A 21,919-nucleotide genomic window follows, 5' to 3' on the forward strand; every position below is an offset into this window, starting at 1 on the left:
CAATCTACAAATGGCTTACTTAATGTTACTGCATATACTGTATTAAGCTGTGCTAGGAGAACATAGAAAAAATACAAACAATTACTCACATCACCTTTAACATAATGGCAATAGTAATATACTAAGAACTCACACGCATCTATGGACACAAACCTTTTTCATAACAGAGCACCAGTACTTAACTAAAATTCTTAATTTTGGCTTTTTCTAATTTAGTTTTTTAGCAAAACTCACATTCAATTTTTTTTATTATTTATTTTAGAAAAGTGCAGATAACTTCTCACAAGATGAACTTAGTCACATCCTTCTATGACAAGTTCAAGATTATTAGAGAGGGAATGGCTGTGCCTGTGTAGATTCAAGGAAGCTGCTTTGGAATTATAAACATGTCATAAACACAGAGCCGGTAAATTTGCTTTCTGTTGAGAGCATTTACATACATTAGTCATCAAGCACCACAGGAGCCCTGACAACAAGATGGGTGAAATTATTTTGTTTTTGAAGAGGTATGTCACAGTCTGACAGCTATTAAAGGTTAGCTGCCTCAAGTGTCACAGCTGCCTTCTTATGTTCTTCAAATGTTTGGCATGTTCAAACGGCAAACTCAAACTTCATGTACAAGAAATTTTGGTGTGGATGCCTGAGAAAATAAAATTCAAATTTGGCAAATTCTGCAGTGCAAATCTTTTAAACAGCCATGCTTTATTCCAAAGAGTTGAAATAGTTTATATTTATGAACCAACAAGCCAAAAATGTATTCATTTGTACAGAAAATGACTGAATGTATTGTGAATTGGTTGCTTGTCCTTTGGAGATTAAATGTATTTACGAACAGTATATTACCACTGAATAACCAATGTGGTCTCATTAGTATTTGTGGGTATGTATAAATTGAAATGTACAACATCAACACTGGTATCTAGTTGGATTTGCAGTTATTAACAAACTTATATTTCCCATAAGCTTACCTATGTTACTACAATTGAATAATTGAATATCAATTCAATAGATTTTTTAAAAGTTAACTATACAAAGCCACTATACTATGTATATAAGCTTTATAGAAATAACTATTAAAATGATATAAAGTGAAAAATAAATTGACACCAAATTTCATAACTTATTCGGGGAATTTGCCCTTTAACAACTTAATAGACAAACGTTTCCATTTATCTTCCCTTATGTGTACACTTTATGTAAGAATACAAATGAGATCACCCTGGAAAAACACACTGTAGATGTTAGGATGGATTTATGATATCAGAGTATGGTTTGATTTCATAAATCAGAGCAGTAATCAACACTGACAACATAAAAGCTCTTTTTCTCACAATATGCATTCCCTTAAAGCAGCACATTTGTGAGAGAATTACATACAGGACTTTGATAAATGCAGCTGCTATGGTCCTGCATTCCCCCAGCTGAGAAAAGTAATCACGGATCTTATTCTACACGCACAGAGAAAGTAAGGAAGAGAGAGACTAGAGTGATGGGGGGTATGCAAACTATTAGACTATTAGGGAGCTTAGCAAAACTGATTGAAAGAGTGAGGTTGCTCAGCGGGTTTACTGACTTATTGTAAAAGTCTAGCTCTTAATGCTTCAGTGCCTTTGCTACTTTTAAAGGAATAGTTCACCCAAAAATTTAAATGACATAATCACCCATATGACTTTCTTTTTTCTGTGGAACATTTATAGGTGATTTTTTAAAGAATGTCTTGCCAACTCTTTATCATATAATGAATAAAATTGTATTGGGTCTACCAAGCTCCAAAATGACAAAAACAAAACAAAAACTCCATAAAAGTAGTCCATATTTACTTGCGCTATAGTCCAAGTCATATGATATCTTTGTGTGACAAACAGTGTGTAATTCACTCAACAATTGCGTCACTTAATGAATTATCAAAAATAATGGCTTTTTTTAAATGTTATACATCAAAGCAAATCGGAGTGTCTCAGCTTTCTAATGACACCTAGATTGAACTTCTAGTCCACTCAGAGGCCGAGATATTTGTACTTATTTTCAATCTATGCAAAAAATGAATGGTAAAAATACTTCTGGAACCCATGCACTAAGCAAGCAGGTGGGGTGCTTTTGCGCTCCATAAAATAAGACTTTTTGAAGGGAGATAGAGTAAACAGAACCAAAATGACATGCCTACAAAGTTAGGACAACAACAAAAATAAAAAATATATATATTTTTTTTTATTTAAATTCATAATTAGATTGTAAACATACACAATATTATTTATGAATAATTTAAGTCATTTTTAATTTGAGGGTGTTTCTAAACAATAAGACACATTTTTGGCAAATAGTCAACAGTATGTTTAAATGGTGAGCTTTTAAATTTGAGTGTGACAAATTGCAGACAGCAGACCAAAAATGAGTTGAAGAGGTTAAAGGAATTGTTCACCCAAAAATACAAATTATATCATCATCACTTTCTTCTTTGGAACATAAGAGGACAATTTTTAAAGAATATCTTACTGACTCGATCATATAATGTGTAAAATTGTATTGGTCTATTATATTCCAAAAAAAAAAAAAAAATTATAATAATTCCATAAAAGTGTCATAAAAGTAGTCCATATGACTTGTGAACTATATTATAAGTCATACAATATATTTGTATAATATATGTGACAAACAGTGAGTAAAACCTGTGACAGCTGCATCACTTAATGAATGATAAAAAAAAAACCCTCCCAGAGAGGGTCGATTACCGGTGACAACAGCACTACATAGTCATAGTGTTTACACGTTTTAATTTACAATTTTTCAACTCAATCTACAAATAGATTATTTATAGTTGTTTCTGCGAATTAATATGGTATTGGAGGAATCTTTTAACATAACGAATTATACACTTCACCTTTAGATTAATTATGTTGCCAGCCAAACAGAACCATAACGGTGACTTTAATGAAACTCAAATATAAATATTTCACAATTTCATGCAATGTTGTTTTGGTAACACTTTAAATTATTGTTCCCTTTGTTAATTGTTTATAAAGGGTTCATTAATTACTAATAATGAATGTACAAAAGCATTATAAATCGTTGATATGCGGTTATGAGAACATTAATAAAAAAGGCATATTTTGCAATACTTGCTAAATAGTGAGCCATTAATCTGTTATAAATACTTAATTACTCTTATTTAACAATAGTAACCATTTAAAATGAACCTTTATGTAATTAGTTTATTTATTTGTTTATTTCTTAGGTTCTATGTTGGCGACTCTTATGTACATAAAGTTCTATATGGTCATCGAGCTTTATTAGATATGTGAATGAGCATGAAGACCTGAAACTTGCATTACAAGACATTACAAGCAAAACATTACAGTAATTAATATAAACACAAAGCAGATTGTAACAAATTGACACAATCCCTCCATTTAGTCACACAATAATAATCTATTTTTGCTGCTTTGTGACATTTATCATGAATTAGGATTTGATTAATACAAGTATGAATTAGTATGTATTATAAAATGCAAAATGCTTGCTATTTTGAAAGGATTGCATAAATGTCACTCTTTTTATTTACATTGTTATAAACACATATTATTGAGTTATAACACATTTGTAAATTACTTATTAGTCATCAAAGAACTCCTTTATAAACCCTTACCATAAGCAACGTTAATGTAAAGTGCTACCATTTATTTTACAGCAATTTGTTGTGTTAACACAGAAAATGACCTAGTCTTCAATGAGTTCACAGCAAAAATCAGAATACAGTTTTTTAATATAAGATATTATCATTAAATCTTGTAAATTCTGACTTGATTATTTTTTATAGAATGATGTTATAGTATTTAACTGGGGTTTGTGGATTCTCAGAAAGTGTGTATTTTAAATGAGAGCTATTAAAATAAAATTATTTATCAGGTTTAATCAGAGACCCACTCATGATTTCATTTAAGAGTTACCTGTATTACAGTCGAGATATTTTGAGACTATCCAAAAATGCAATACACGCTCCATTGTATGTGGGTAATTTTTTTTAAACTCTGAGCTTTTTCCTGTTCTCTGACAGCATGAAAAGGATCGTACATCCTTTCTATTGCTGAGGAGGAATGATGGATTGCCTACGCTAGTACTACTGCCTGTATGTCTCATCACAGGCCGTTTGCCCACTCTGGTAATGCACCATGGTGCTCTTCACTCTGCTGTGATTTTTATGGTGCTGTCGGCCAAGAAAGTGCGATGAGGAACAGTTCAACAAAGATCACTGAGTCAGCACTGAGAGGAAGGGCTTGAGATTTTTCAAGAAATTAAATCGCTATAAAGTGCTGTCTTGGATAGGGCTTGGAGATGCACTGCATGGATAAATTCCTTTATCATGAAGATAACTGAAAATAATGATTTTCTCTATTCTCTTTGGTGATGCTAGTGGTGGAGAAATGAAAAAGCTCTCTATATACAGTACTTGGACATTTTACTACAATGATTTTGAAATGAAGAAATAATAATGCAAGAAATTAATGCTGCACACAATTTGAGCAAAACGGTTGCCTGAATCTGGCAGAACTAAGGTCTCTAGCAGAAGCATTTATGTGTGACAGAGACAGGCGTAATGTGATGACTGATAGGTGCGTGTGAGCTTGACAAACATCGGTGCTGACTTCAGATTTGTGCTGCAGATCCAATAAGCCGTAACCTTGACTCTGACTTATGTGTACGTAGTGTAAGGGTGCTCATTTATATTTGACTTTTTTCAGTCTTCTGAACCATTGACATGTGCTCTTTTAAAATTGCTTACAGATAAAATGTTCACAGACAACAAAACATACATGTCTGCTTTGATCGAGAAATCCCCACTCACCTATAGGCCTATATATGGTACAAGAGAAAAAAGACCCCTGCAGAATTTTAGACAGACTCTGGAGATGGCAAGACCACACTGTGTGCGTATCTTCATAGAAAATAATTATTTTTAATTTTCGAATGCACCTTTAATTTATTCTGCCGCTCACACTTTTCCAAAGTTGTGTTGAGAAATATGTTTGCAAAGACAAAGAATATTGTGCAATGGGTAGTCTATGATTGCTCGGATTGCTACTACAGTACAGTATCAGTAACACTAAAGGGAAATGTGTTCACACCTGTATTGATGCAAAAATGTCTGATGTGGGATGGCACTTGTTAGTAATTTGGCAGAATGGGGTTGGTTTCAGGGTAGATGTACTTTCGAAAGCAGCATGATAATTTCCCTTGTGATCATGTTGCAAAATCAACTGCTTTTCATTGAATGTTGAATAAGTGAAAATACAGTAATTGGGGTAAAAAGGATTTATTTTTTTATTTTTTATGTTACTTAAACCAGTGGTTCTCAACTCTTTTGACTCCAAGGCCCCCCACTGTCCAAGACAATATTTGAAGGCCCCCTTGCTCGAAACTAGATGTGTCTGATTAAAATAATTAATTATGGAAATTCAAGTAGTTTCAGAAATCTTAAGAGTTTTATAATTTGTGGGCATACATATTAAATTATTTTTAGCATTTTTTTAATAATTCTTTTTTTTAGTTTTATGTCATATTGAGGCCCCCTTGGAAGTGTGCTGAGACCCCTTAATGGGTCCCGGCCATCTGGTTGAGAACCACTGACTTAAAATATAAATGTAAGCGCACCGTAGTTCTAGTGGGAAGACTAGCAGCTGTACATCATCGCACCATTAGCTGGGTAATTCCTAGCCAATCACATATAAGCCATTGCTTTATAAGTCTGCTCACAATCTATCACATTGCAACCTCCACCACCCCAACACCACCAGTTGAGTTCCATTCTGCACAGGGGTAGGCTCCTCGCCCCTGCCTCCTATCTCTGGCAGGATATGACGGTTCAGAGTACAAATTCTTCGGACCGCCAGATGGGGCCTACCCCAAAGAGAGATATTACTTTTCTGTTTTATATTCATCAAATAAATGTCATCTTAAATTTCACTCAAGTCTGCGAGTCATCCTGATAGAACTTACTATATTAAAATATTTGCATATGATGACACATTTTACCCTACCTATCACTATTACCTTAATATCTGCACTATCCTGCCATCCTGGGAGTCCAGGTGTGGGGTAGGCCCCTTTATATTTAATATGATAATTAAATCTATATAAAAGTAAAATATAGTAATATGTATTATATATTAAAATAAAATGAAATATTATTACAAATATTAATTCTATATAGCTTTTAATCAAGACTATTATATTAACACAAATTATGTTGCTACATCAGTACTGAATATTGAATATTGATTGTTATACACTTTGGAAATGAAAACGTCACATTCTCCATAAGAGTTGTCATTAGCCCCATTTTACCATATAATATATGGCTGATAACATTTGTTTGAATTAAAGCCTGTGCACTGCAGGCTAACTGTGAGTAGGATCTTGGCACCGGGTCCCTATAGCATGGGTTTGTCCCTGGCCTTGCTCTGATCTCTCCCAGCTTTCTGTGCCACCCTCCAGTCTCACAGAACTAGCTTTCCGCCACCACTGGTCTGGTTGCATGCCAGCTCCATCCCCTCTCTTGGGGTTGGCATGGCATTAAAGCACTCTCACACAGCATGCCAAACTGCCAGGGCACTAAGCCAGAACTTGGTCAGGCCATGGTTCTGTGCCCTCCCTACTCATTGGACCCTGGACATACAGTAGTCAACCTGATTCAGCTCTACATGCAGGAAATGGGGGTAGTTCTGTACCTCCATTCTGTACCTGTTATCATTTATGTGCATCTACATTACACCTACACTACTACCAGCCAAAAGATTGGATACATTTGACTGAGCTTATGTTTCTCAGTTTCTCATAATCTTAACAAACGACATCCCTTACAAACGTTTGTGCTATATTCAATGCAGTAAGATTGTTGGAGTACAGAGTGTAAGTGTTGCTTTCTGTCCTCTTGATTCAATCTTAATAAGTCTGATGAAATGTTTTGCTATCCCTGTTTAATCTTAGGCAGATTATTATGGGACTGTCTGTAACAGCTTCCTCTTTTTGGGGCTAGTGGGAAGCTAATCGGCATGAAGAGTTTCTGAAGAATTATTAAATTATCACACAACATCACCAGGATCTAATGTGTCTGTTAGCCTATACAACAACTTTAGTGAACTGTGAGATTATAAAGTTCTAAGAGTTCTAGAATGGAGTTCAAGATAGATAGAGTAAGAGAAATTAGTGGCCATGCCCTTTCAAAAAAATCTGTGGCCAACATGCCTAAATTTTACACTCTTTTCACATGTAAATGAGTTGTGTGCCAAACTCTTCATTGTTGCCGTAGATTTGCCATGGACATGTTTGTCTGCAGTGGCAAATTGTCCATTGTTACCAAAGATTTGCTTTACAGCTGGCAATAATTTGCAGCAAATTGTTTTGTTTGATGCAAAATTACCCTATATTAACTGCCAGTTTGTCGCAAATAAACCATTTATGCTAGGGCATTCCGACTGAATGCATTCTTGCAAATATTTCTGTTATGTTCGGGTGATTTTTGACTGGCTTCGGAGTTAAAAACAGTGAAAAACAATTAATAAATGTGTATGATACTGTTTCATATATATGCAATGTCAGGATGTTTTGAGTAATTACTTGGGCATTGTTAGGTGGTTGCTATGGCATTAATAAATAGTTGCCAGACAGAGTCAGAAGAGAGCATCCCCATCCTCATTCCTAGACACCTGCATGTGTGGGGATTTTTTCAATTGAAGTCTATATTCTGAAAATGTCTGAATAATTCTGCATTTTGTATTTTTTTGTTTGTTTGTTTCAAACAGATACAAATTGTAAGTATTTTAGTTATCATATTTTTTTAAATGAAAACTTACTGTATATCTACTGTAAAAGAAAAGTACCACCACTGACATATAAGTGGCACTCTTACCAGATGAAATTCTTTATAAAAAAGTTTGTGCTTAGTGTGAAATAATGGAAATGTTTATGTTTATAATCAACAGGAAGGTGCTGAATATTGACTGTACTCTACCAAACCTTTTTGACCCCCAAAAGATTGTTGTTTGGAATTTTCGAACAAAAAAGAAGGGTTTAAAAATCTAGTTAGCACAACAAATAGGATAAAATGCACGTGCTCCTAAAAGGTTCATTTTAATGAACAAATGTGGATCTCCTGCAAGAGATGTTGAAAATACAGAGAGATGCGGCACACCGGTCAAAGATGTTCATATAGCATATTTTTTAATAGAAAAACTATTAAATAACAGCGCAGAAGGATGCTCTTAAAGGAATATTCCAAGTTCAATACAAGTTAAGCTCAATCAACAGCATGTATGGCATATTGTTGATTACCACAAACATGTTTGACTTAAAAAAAAAACTAAATACTGGGTTACAGTGAGGCACTTACAATGGAAGTGAATGGGGCCAATCAGTACACATTAAAAAAACTCACTCTTTCAAAAGTATAGCCACAAGAGATAAACAATATGCATGTTAACATGGTTTTAGTGTGATAAAATCACTTACTAACAACTGTATAATCAATAATATAAACAACTTTACAGCTCAAATAATAATCTAGTTTTTAACAGAAGAATTAATGTAAGTGCTTTTAGAAAATTATAAGCTTCACATTTCTGCCTTTAAACCCTCCAGTAATTGATCCCATTCACTTTCATTGTAAGTGCCTCACTGCAACCTCCATTTTTGCTTTTTTTTAAAGGAGGGACAAATTTCAATAATTTTTTTAGGTAATCTACATTATGCCACAAATGCTTTCGATTGAGCTTAACTTGTATTGAACACAGAATATTCCTTTAATCTTTAGCCTCTATGAAGGTTCTTATTTATCCAGTTTATTACAAAATGCCACAGAAGTACAGTATGTTGAAAGAATAGTTCAAAGGTGAAAAAGGAAAATTCGGAGTAGAAATAATTTACTCACAAAATGGCAAAATGTTACTAACTGACAGCCATCATTCACTTTCATTGTATAGAGAACAAAAGAGTGTGAAGAATAAATGATGACTTATATGAAGAATTATAAATGGTATACATTATAATTTTTTGGGTGAACTATCTCTTTAAAGATTGCATTAAACAAGTGCAGTTTAAACTAAGTAACTTGTTCCTTATACAGAATATGTTGCTATAAATATTCAGTGCATTATACTGAATCTCAAAGTAAATTTAAATGTATATTTTCTCCCTGACCCATGTATTGGGGGAGTGGTTTTGGAATTCATTTTCTTGTCATCTGAAATGTACGGTATATTTCTGTCTACTGCCATATTTCCAGAGAGAATCAGTTCAAATTCCTTCCTCACAATCAATCGATACACTTTTCGTCTATAGACACAAGTGTGCATTTTATTCCTCTTACAATTTATTTTATATCTTTCAGAATGTTTTTCTACAGCTGAATAATCTTGTCCTCCAGTAAGTATTTGTTATCTAGAACAAATTCGGTCAGCCCATTTATGTCACAGAAACCAGAGCCAATGAACTATCATCATGCCTAACTCTGTGCTATTGAATAAGTAGACTGTCGAAACTCTGCTCAGAGTCATTATTTTGTCTCATGAATGTTCATAAGGTGTATTTTTGAGTTTACAAGACTTTTAGAAGATTACAGTAGTCTAGGTGAACTGCCAGAAGGTTGAGAGTGAATCCCTATAAATCATTATCTGTGAAAAACACATTGGGGGTTTTCTATCCCAAGGGAGTTCTTCAAAGGGAAACCTTTTTAGTGAGCACAGGCCCACATTCGGCAGGCAGAGATTTCTGGGGTATAGATTTGAAAAAGAAAAACTTGTTATTATATCATCCTTCCCTAGGTAACTTCTGAAGACAACCGTACATCAAAGACTGCAAATGCTCAATTACTGAGGAAACACTGAGAATGACAACCACTTAAGGTTTGAATCCCCTAAAGGCAAACGCTCTGAGGTGTTTTCTCTGTAACTGTAAACATAAGACAATGCAGACGTTTGACTTTTGGCATAAATTACAAAATCAGTATTACATTATATTGTATTGTTGCTCATATTGCTACATATTGTATCATATTCTGCAAGAAGTAGAAGTTCTGATAAATTACAGTGCAGCATTTTGCTCTGAAGGGAAAAAACAAATACAAACCTGTTTGTTGACTTTGCAGAGCAAATACAGAGACTTGCTACTGCTAGAAAATACACTGACATAATGAGTTAAGCATGTGGACATGCTTCTGCACAATTAGACAATATGCAAGACATGCTGTATCCAGCATGTATGAATAAGCTGCCGCTAAGATAGTCATTACAAACTGTACCCATGTAGCAGATATAGGCAGGTGCAGCTGGGCTGGAGGTGGGTTTCAGAGAAAAAATAAATAGGAAATTGTGCTAAGACATCTCAAAAACATCTATGTTTTCAGCGCAAAACGCACATTTATTCATTTAGTTCTTACATTGCATTTTGGAGATTTCAAGTCACTGCAAAAGGGACTGGTGGAAGAAGTTGGAGAGGGTAAAATATTTGGATTATTTTGTATTATATTTTATTATATTAGTTTTAAGTGTAATTTGAATTTTGTTTATGTTTCAATAAAATAAAAAATTTTCAATATCAAAATAGATCAGTAGAAGTGAAGTACATTCAGATACAAGCACTGTTAATACTAGCCATGATTTGTTTGTCAGAAGATAAAAATGATTAATAATGCTTAAATTCTCTATAATTTAACAGAGCGTAATTCCAAATACTGACGAAAACCACATTTTCCATGCGCGTAAAAGGAGTGTGCCACTGTCATAGAAATATGCCTGACATTCTTTTTTTTATGCACAAAAGAGTTAAATCCATATTTCTATTCTTCTAATTCATTGCATACAGACCATTTACACTACCAATGTCTTATTAATGTCCTGTCTTTGTTTATATCACTGGTGCTTGAGAGAATGGACTGTATAATAGGACGCGGATGCTGCAATTACAGAGAAGAATGAAATTGCACTTGTCCCAGCCCATTAGCACTTTGCGCTCATAATTTTGCCAAACCCACTTGCGCCTTGACTTAGCGCATGCTTGCACGAAAATACCAAAACTTAATGGACATGCCCATTGGCTTTGTGCTTGTGTCTCAAAGTATAATACTGTGCTTAGCACTAGTGCTCTTAAAATAGGGCCCTAGATGTAATAATCACCAAATATTTTACAGACATAAAAATACACAAATTCTGGCCTAAGCTCTGAATAATAACAGACCCTAGATCTTCCACTGGCCTTTACTGTTTAATACAAATATAACATTTGTTCATTGGACACATTGGATGTTCTAGATTTGTATCCCCAATTTCACCAATAGTATCTGTTATCATCCTCTAGTATCTAGAAGAATCAGATTACAGGTGCAGTTGAGCTCATAGCATCTCTAGAGCATTGAGAGCAGTCAGAGGTTATGGGTCTCGCTCAAGTAGGGGCTGGAGGGGGATTTGAATCTTAGTTGCTCTTGGTTTACATGAGGTAACTTAAGCTGATCAGACAAGATGGATGAACAAATAATTGTCCTGGATAGACTGGGCCAAACAAAGGAATGACTAACCTCATTCATTATGCAAATCAAACTCCATATAAAGATACCACTCAGGACCTCTAATGGACTAATGTCATGTTAATTACCCTTTTTCCTGCATCATGTTGAGGTTTAAGATTCTCAGAAATGCACAATGCAATGTTTTTTTCTTTATTCATATTTTATTTGTTGCTTTGTGCACTTTTGAAACAACCTTTTAATACCAACCACGCTCATGTCAAACTGGTGCTTCTTGCAGAAAAAGATAAAAATAAGTATTTCTTCAGAGAGTTGGAAGTACAAGACAAGACATTGTTCTCTGTTTAGTGAAGCTCAATGTAATAAAACTGTTAATCTCCTGCCAGTTTGCAGAGATGAGACTAATGTCTTATAATGTTTTATTGGGTCATGTCTCTACTTAAGGGTAAGACTCGTTCTTAGTTTATCAGGAATGAAGGAGTCAGTGGGGATGAAGAAGGATAGACAGACCATTTCTCATTTCTGACAGCAGAACGTTCCAAACAACTGCATTTTCTTTACTCAGCAACCTCAGGTCACTCTTTGCACACACTTACAGAGTAAAGCTATTAAAAAATAGTGTCAAAGAAATCTCAAAGTCATCATTTGTGGCTCTTTGTGTAAGGATGTGTATGAAAGTGTCACCACTGACATGATCTTGACTGATATAGATAATATTTCCATCATCGGTGCTGTGAGAGTCAGAGCTGGGCCATTCAGTGTTTATCCGCAGATCTTGTTTTATTTCATAAAAACTGATGTGTCATGGGACATTTCTAGACTTTTGCTTACGGTCATCTTAATGAAATAGTGATACTGTTGTCACATGGATATTAAAAATTTCATCCACTTCATGGTTCACTCTGGGATGAATAGAATGATTTATACTGTGATGCATTTAAGAACAACTTTAAGCACTGAGGAAAAACAAAAGATCTCTGAGTTTAGTTTAGTTTAACTAGATATACACAGAAGAACTGTATATTCCACTTTATTTTATGTCTGAGAAATAATCAGTACTTATTACTTTTGGCTAGAATGGCTAGAATTTCTGATCAGAAACTAGACACTTTTCTCTACTATTTTTCTAGTGTTTTTCTAGAGACTGCCATGAGGACCAAACTAATGTATACTTATTATATATGAGCACTTTATTAGGAACACCTGTACACCTGCAGTACTTATTAATGTTATTATCTAATCAGCCAATCGTGTGGCAGCAGTGCATTGCATATAATCATGCAGGTACGGTCAGGAGCTTCAGTTAATGTTCACTTCAACCAGATGGGGGTGGGGGGGGGGTGTCATAATGGCGACCGTGGCATGATTGTTGGTGCCAGATTGGCTGGTTTCAGTATTTCTGTAACTGCTGATCTCTCTAGAATTTACTTAGAATGGGGCCAAATACAAAACCAGAAATGCCTTGTTTATGAGAGAGGTCAACAGAGACTGGCCAGACTACTTCGAGCTGACAGAAAGGCTATGGTAACTCAGATAACCACTCTGTACAACTGTAGTGAGCAGAATATTATCTTAGAATGCACAACATGATGAACATTCAGGTGGATGAGCTACAACAATTTATTTGGACCATAATGTTCCTAATAAATTACTCAGTGAGTGTCTGTTAACAACTCAAAGGCTCTTCTACTCATACTGTATTTAGGTTTTTTCCAATCCTTTTCTTTTCTCCAAATGAAGCTCCTTCACTACAAACTGCTTTCTTGCAAAGAAACAGTTTAATATACAGTTGAATTCAGAAGTTTACTTACACCTTAGCCAAATACATTTAAACTCAGTTTTTCAGAATTCCTGACATTTAATTGTAGAAAACATTCCCTGTCTTAGGTTAGTTAGGATCACTACTTTATTTTAAGAATGTGAAATGTCAGAATAATAGAAGAGAGAATGATTTATTTCAGCAAACCTCACCCTTTTTCCTTAAAATATAACGATGGTCATTATGGCCAAAAAGTTTCATCAGACCAGAGGAAATTTTTACAAAAAGTAAGATCTTTGTCCCCATGTGCACCTGCAAACTGTAGTCTGGATTTTGTATGGCAGTTTTAGCAGTGGTTTCTTCCTTGTTGAGCAGCCTTTCAGGTTATGTTGATATAGGACTCGTTTTACTGTGGATATAGATACTTGACTACATGTTTCCTCTAGAATCTTCACAAGCTCCTTTGCTGTTGTTCTGGATTGATTTGCACTTTTCGCTCCAAACTACGTTCATCACTAGGAGACAGAATGCTTTTCCTTCATGAGCGGTATGATGGCTGTGTGGTACCATTGTGTGTATACTTGTGTACTATTGTTTGTGTTAAACGTGGTATCTTCAGGATTTGGAAATTGCTCTCAAGGATGAACCAGACTTGTGGAGGTCCACAAATGTTTTTTCTGAGGTCTTGGCTGATTTCATTTGATTTTCCCATGATGTCAAGCAAATAGGCGTTGAGTTTGAAGGTAGGCCTTAAAATACATCCACAGGTATACACACCTCCAATTCCTCCAATACACACCTCCAGTACACACCTCCAACCTCCTATCAGAAGCTAATTGATATAATTTTCTGGAATTTTCCAAGCTGCTTAAAGGCACAGTACACTTCGTGTATATACATTTTTGACCCACTTGAATTGTGATATAGTCAGTTAAAAGTGAAACAATCTGTCTGTTTAAAATTGTTGGAAAAATTACTTGTGTCATGCACAAAGTAGATGTCCTAAACGACTTTTAAATTCTAGTTTGCTAATATTAAATCTGTGGAGTGATTTAAAAAAATACTTTTAATGATTTTATCCTAAGTGTAGGATGAAATGTAAACTTCTGACTTCAACTGTATACTATGGGGTCCATAGGTCTGAGACCACTAGTGAACATGCTTATATTTGCTTTTTTATCATTTAATATATGATCATTTAAGTAAACATTTACATTTAAAATGAACACATTTCATAGTGATTTTCAAAGTATTTGGAACAGCATTTCCCCCTTTCGCTTTAATAACAGCATACACTCGAGCTGGCATAGCTGAAAACCTGATGAACCCTTTTATCACAGCATAATCTAAGAAATCTGGGTTATTTGAATAGTGACCTAGAAATAGTGAGGAATCTTAAATATTTCTTTTTCATTTTACATCATAACATTTTTTGTTTTAAAATTTTCAAAACCCTGAAACATTGTTTATTTCCACGTTTAAATTTGATTTTTATACCCAGATTTTCAGAATAGTAACAATGTGTAACAATTTAAAGATGGGAAAGGAGGAAGTTGGGACTGGCATGACAAACACATAGATATTTAATAAACACTTTTCAGTGTATAACAAAACAAACATTTGCACTGCTTTTCAGCCAGCTATGGATGAACACACACACACACACACACACACACACACACATGTTGGTGCAGCTATCCTTATGAGGACTCTCCATAGACATAAAGCTTTTTTATACTGCACAAACCATAGATTCTATCCCCCAACCCTCACAAAAAACTTTCTGCATTTTTACATTAAAAAAGCATAGTTTAGTATGTTTTTTAAGTGATTTGATTTATGGGGACACTAGAAATGTCCTCATAAACCACATTTATAGCATAAAATCCTTGTGATTACCCGTTTGTAACCTAAAAGAAATTCCTCGTAAACCACCCAATTTAAATGTTTACGGATTGGCCCCATTCACTTCCATCGATATTTAAACTGCTTTTTTTTTTAAATAAGGAGGGACAAGTCAAAAATTATTTTTGTGGTAGTTATGCCACAAATGCTGTCGATTAAGCTTAACTTGTATAAAACCCTGAATATTAAATTAACCAGAGTAGAAATGCACCTTGCATCCCAATTAAGGGTCCCAGCAGCCTCATGCAGGCAACAGAATAAAGCATGTCTTGAGCCCTGGGACCATCTATGAAAGAGTGAAAAGATCTGACTCTTTTGTTGCTAATTTTTGTATGTTCACTGTAGCCACCCTGATTCCCTCCGTAAGTGTGATTCACACTGCTAATGTCCAACATGCCTTTTCTACAAATTTGCTTCACAAAGAAAGTTTTTCAAGCCTTCAAGGAGGAAATGGCCCTGAATTAAGCCCTAAATGTGGCCAAGTTGCAGCATGTGCTGTAAGTAAATGATGAGTACATGTCAGTTTGATGGGTGTTGGAGTGCTTGGGAGGAATGTGAGAGGCTCCATGTTAAGATTGATCATTTTAAAGCTGTATTTTATCAAATAAGGGGCAGATAATTGAGTATTCCAGGAAGGAATAATGAGAAGAGCCGTTTGAAAAATGATGGCTGGCCGCTGATGTCAGTTTGGTTTTAATGGGAACACTTTAGCTGGCTGGAGTGAGTCCAGTAGCAGTGTTCGGGATATTCTGGGTGACATTTAAAATCCAGGGTGTCCGTAATAGGAGACACACAACAAACTAAAGAAACAAACTCCTCCCCCCGCCCTGCAGTGACCTTACCTTGATCAGCAACAGTGTTGGCTGTAGTGTAATTACAAAGTAATTAGTTACTGTAATCAAATTACTTTTTTACTTAAAAGTAATGTAACAGTACATTTTCAATTCTTCTAGTCAGATTACATTTACTGACCTTCTTCATTTGTTTAGTTTTTTGAGAAAAGTGGTTTAGAAAGTAACTTAAATGTAAAGTATTTAGTAATGTTATTACCTCTTTGATGACATAATCAAAAAAATAAATCTGATTAAAATTTTAGAGAGAGGTAATTAGTTACACTACACACTGATTGGCAAGAAAGTGCCTTCATGTTTTACTGTAAAAGTTCTGCTAGGATTTTCAATCAGGCCGGAAAAATTAATCGAAGAACAGAACACAAAATAACATTATAAATTTGATAATTCAGGAAGCTTCTCTCTTTAAGTGAGGGCAAAGGTTAATGCAGTCAAAAGAAAAGCATGTCTTTAAAGCAAATACTAGAAATAATAAAACAAACATACTTATTTATTTTTTTATTTTTTCACACAAACATTAATTTGTGTGTGTGTGTGTGTGTGTGTGTGTGTGTGTGTGTGTGTGTCATTTTGTTGCTGCTTGTGTTTTTTGTTAATTGCTCCATGTGTTTTTCTGTTGAACTTTGTGTATTTTCTGTTGCACTTTGTGTCTCTCCTTGGAGACCCAGGGTTGCTTTTATGTCAGAGACTTTATTCATAAAGCCCTCCTATCTGGCCTTTTTTCCAGCCATAAAAACCTTCATCATCATCACAAGGAGGGAGCCTGCTGCACCAACTTGTGTATTTGCAATCACTCCTCGTGTGAGAAGCTTCTCTATCTTTATTGCAGGAACTGCGTTTCCTCTTCGGAGGAGATCTGGAGAGGGAACGACAAACTTCACCACCCATCACACTCACATCCCGACCCCTCTTGGGTGGTGATCGGGTGTCGGAGCAATGATAGTCTGTAGAACGTGACATGGATCTGTCAATGCGGCCTCCGTTAGAGTATGATGAGTGTGGTGATCTGGACCGAGAGCGTGGTTTTGAGGGATATGAGGACCCACCGTTTGAAAAATCACTATATGAAATGAAAAGAAAACACAACCAAGCTGGTATAACCAAAACCCTGTGACTTGAAAAAAGAAGGTTCCTCTAAAAGATATATTAAAGCAATTCTGATAGTACATTCAAAATCACCAACTTGCACTTAATATGTAACCAACTACGCATATGAAGAGTAATCTAACTGATACATTCACCATATATTAAAACACTAATACAGCAAAACAAATTAAACTCAATCAAATCAAACTCTACTCACTCTTCCTTCAGTCTGCGCTGCTGCCTGTACAATTTCTCCTTGGACTGAAAAGGCACAGTTGAGGAAAGGCTGGCTTTGGGTGGCTGAGGGACAGGAGCCATCCAGGGAGCCTGCAAGTTAGGTGAGACTGATGCATGGACAGGTGACAGAATGTTGTACGAACAAGAAGAACACTGTACGGGATACTGCTGAGGTGTGGCACTAGGTGGCTGAGGCACCTGCACTTGGACTCCAGCAGCAACTGCAGTTCGGTAAATCCCGTCGGTGCCTCCTGGTCCGTTAGTGAAATTATTCACCTTCTGGTTTGGAAAGAATCAAAAATGTCTTAAAACCTTCTTAAAGTTGAAGACACAGGTCAAGCAATTAGAAAAGCAATAGGGTTTCAAGATCTAACCTGACGCAAAAGCACATTTGCGTTCAGAGAATCAGGGGAAACATCTGACTGTTTGCAAGTCGGGCAAACATGTTCGTCAGACTCCAGCAAACATGTTCGGATACCTATGCCCAAAATAATGTGTAAGCTTTCAAATGTCAAAAAGACTCTATCGTTCAGAATAATGTTTGTTTGCACAGACTCGCTTACATTCATCACAGTAGCTGTTTCTGCAGCAGGGGATGACCACAGCATCAGTCATGAGTTCTTGGCAGATCAGACACAGCAGCTCTTCAGGCACTGGATCTTCTTGCTTTGGGGATGAAGGTTCATCCTGGGGCAAGAAAGGTGGCCTCTCTTTCTTCCCATTAGCATAGGCCTCACTAAACAGAGCAAACACAATATACTCAACCAATTGGAAATGGACACTTTTCATTTATGGTATCAATATTTTGACCATATAATTAAGGGGACATTTTTTTCATCAACACTATTTTTTTGTTTGCACCATACTTACACATTAATAATGGGGATGACAAATTGTCCATCATTTGTGTGCATGACTCCCTTTCTGTTTGGGTCATCTACCTTCACCATGAAACTGCGTGGAATACCTGAACACTTTTTTGGCTGTTTACTGCCATCAAATTTTGGGGCCTATGCATGAGTGATATTCAAGGTTACATTATGTCTCTCACCTAACAAGCATACTAAAGGGAAATGTTAGTTTAAAAAAGCAGACTTCATGACAATATGCAGCTTTAGTAATAAAAGTTACAGTTACCCCAATATTTGGACAGTATTTGATGAGATGTCCAGGTATCCCACAGCGGAAGCAGACGTAATTTAAAGGGAGCAGTCCAATAAGCTGCCGTGCATAGCTGATGAATGAAGAATTATTTTACAAATGATATGAGAGCAATTTAAAATGCTGTCAATGCCTTCATATGTTGTAAATGAATGAATACTTACTCAACAGGATAGAAGCACCGGCTGGACTGAAACATGACAGCTTTGATTTTGTCATCCTCTGAAGCGTTGGCTTCTATTAGGTTATCACTCTGTTTAACAGGTAATAATGTTTTCTCAATAAAAATAAATGTTGGTATGCTCAAGGGCCAGAGATATACTGAAATCTTGTCATCAAAGCTTGTATGTATTATTATGTGATTTCCCTAAAAGAGCAGTACCCCTGAACACTAAATAGAACACTAAAGAGCAATGAATGGGTGTATTAAGGATTTACAGAGATGAACATACCACTAAAAGCTGCTCCAGCGAAACTGAAGAATCACCCATCTGTCATTGAAAAAAGAAAAGCAATAAAGACTTAAGAATTAGAATTTTGTGGATTTTAGCATTACTTTCTATATGTTAACCCTCCTATGTTCTTTTCCTTTTTGACCAGAATCACTTTTTGATGATTTAATAAAAACGGTTTTCTTTATCTTAGCAGTATAATACTGGTTGACTTTTCCTACACTTACCATCTGAACATAAAATATGGGGCATGTTTCGATTAGTCAAAGTGGTCATAAAAATAAAAAAGCAACCTCTTTTCTTTTCGCGGTCAAAATTAAAAAGCCATTGAAAATGAATGGGAAAGAATCTTACACAGAGCAATTTTTATTTATTTATTTATTTATTATCTGTCAAATACAGTTAATAAATCAGTCACAATGCAGACAAAACACACACGCAAATGAACTGGTGAGACTATAACACAGAGCATTTTTTTTATTTATTTGTCATTTAAAACCAATAACTCAGCCACAAATCTAAACAAACACACTCAGAAATGAGGGGGTGAAACAATAACACACCCACAATGCAGTATACGTACGCAAACACGCGCGTGCACGCACACACACACACACACACACAAATAAATGGGTGAGACTAAAACGTTCAGTTCAGTTAAATGCAAAATAGACACTAAATGCTCAACTTTGACAATAGTTTGATAATGTCTTAACGATCATCTTGCACTACACAGATTTTGTCCAATCAAATGCTTTCCTTCCCAGCACTATTTGCAACTGACTAGCAATCAAACTTCTGGTATGAATTGAAATACATAAACACAGGACAGAAAACCAAGTCATTTTATTGGGTCTTTAAAACAAAAAGCTATGACATCATGACCATGCACATGTCTATATAAATAAACAATTAAACAATACAAACTAAAGCTTTTAAAGTTGACACTATACACACAAGAAACATTACAACCAATTCCTAATAGTGATAATTCAAATCTGAATAATGGAGCAAAACAACAGGGATACAAGAACATTCAATGTTTTATAAGTTTATAAACTATAAGCATTCTTTTGTCACTCAATAAGCAAAACTGTCATATATCACATGTTTCTTAGTCAGACACTTTTTGCTCATCGAGGCAGTTTGGGGCTCAACATCATATAGACTGAAGCAAACAACTGCTATCACATTCCATCCAAAATAGTATAACATTATAATGTTTGTATACTGTATCACATGCTATAGTCAAGTTCCATAAAATAGTCACTAAATAAACAAGCAAATTAAAATATTGACTCAATACAGCACATCATGGGGCGTTATTACAGTACAGTGTTCTAAAAAGAAGACCGTGCCTTATCATAGCAATCACGTAAACATGGGTAGCTTGAAGCTGTTTGAGACAAGTTGAAATTAAGAACATAAGCATTTCTCATTAATAAAAACGGAACATTAGCCAAGTTCAAGATGTATCTAGATCAATATGATCTCAACAGAATTCAAACTTTCAAGGACATTTCCAATATCCAACATCCGCATTAGCACACAGACTTCACAATTTTGAAATTTCATGAAACCATATGAATCAATACAGCTTTAGTAAACAATGCAATACAAACATTCAGTTTTTAAACATTCAATTGTTTCAAATGGTTTTCAAAAAGGTTTTTAAATCATGAAAAAGTTCCCCAAAAGATGTTATAGTAACACAAATCAACTGCTAAGAAGATTGAACATGTGTATAATGAGAAAAGAAAGGAAGGTGTTTCTACATACTGCTTTTGAGGAGCCATTTGATGGTTTAGGCCGAGAACTGCAAAACAAAACAACACAGAGGTTAACTTACTCTAGTCAAAACTACTTTGTCTAATGACAAACACAGTATTCCTCAAAAAGTATTCCTCAATTATTTCAAAAAGAAAATGTATTCTTCAGACTCGTTTTGATCCTGCCTACTGAACTACAGTGTTTTATTCAGTGTTGGGTAAGTTACTCAAAATAAGTAATCCTCTACAAACTACTAATTACATCTCTAAAATGTAATCATATTACTTTACTGATGACTTAATATAAAAATAATCACATTACTAATTATTTTACTTTTAAGTTACTTTCTAAATCACTTTTCACTTCTCAAATTCAAAATGTCTATATGTTTATATGTCGCACACCCAGACCTACATATGAGTTCATAATGTATTATACAGTACGTATTACTTTAGTGCAAGTACTTTAGTGCAAGATTTCAAGTATTGAAAATGTTATGTATTACATTACGTTTTGACTAAAAAGTAACTAAATACTTTGTAATCGGATACACAAATCCAAACACTGGTAATATTATAGGCCATATCAGACCTAAAGGCTCTGGGTAAAAGTTGTGCATGATGACTTACTTAAAAAATCTTTTGATTTTCGGCTTCCCCCCAGCAATCGGGACTTGTTTTAAAATCACCGCAGTGTTGTTGGGGATGATGGCTCCATCATCAGTGTATTCTGTGAGCAAAAACACCATTAGACTATAAATCAACATTTCTCTCAAACACACCATCAAAAAAGTAATGCCATTATATATACATATATATATATATATATATATATATATATATATATATATATATATATACACACACACACACACACACACACACACACACACTACCGGTCAGAAGTTTTGAAACACTTGACTGAAATGTTTCTCTTGATCTTAAAAATCTATTGATCTGAAGGTGTATGCTTAAATATTTGAAATTAGATTTGTAGACAAAAATATAATTGTGCCACCATATTAATTTATTATATACATATACAGACACACACACACACACATATATATATATATATATATATATATATATATATATATATATATATATATATATATATATACACTGTATATTACATGGTTCATGAATATGGTAATAGCATCTGATTGCAAGGGCAGGCAAATTTTGAC

General features: G+C 34.9%; 1 protein-coding gene across 1 annotated transcript; it reads right to left on the reverse strand.

Moving 5' to 3' along the window:
- Positions 1 to 17,323: 17,323 nt before the first annotated feature.
- On the reverse strand, positions 17,324 to 18,999 carry LOC127646126 (E3 ubiquitin-protein ligase RBBP6-like). Its single transcript, XM_052129576.1, has 7 exons — positions 18,961 to 18,999; positions 18,673 to 18,761; positions 18,485 to 18,581; positions 18,218 to 18,357; positions 17,911 to 18,083; positions 17,722 to 17,825; positions 17,324 to 17,626 (listed from the first exon to the last, which is right to left on the reverse strand). The coding sequence occupies exons 1-7, from the start codon at positions 18,997 to 18,999 to the stop codon at positions 17,324 to 17,326; spliced, it is 945 nt and encodes a 314-aa protein (XP_051985536.1).
- Between the last annotated feature and the right edge of the window lie 2,920 nt (positions 19,000 to 21,919).

Source organism: Xyrauchen texanus, chromosome 7, assembly GCF_025860055.1.
Source record: "Xyrauchen texanus isolate HMW12.3.18 chromosome 7, RBS_HiC_50CHRs, whole genome shotgun sequence".
Taxonomy (NCBI): Eukaryota; Metazoa; Chordata; class Actinopteri; order Cypriniformes; family Catostomidae; genus Xyrauchen; species Xyrauchen texanus.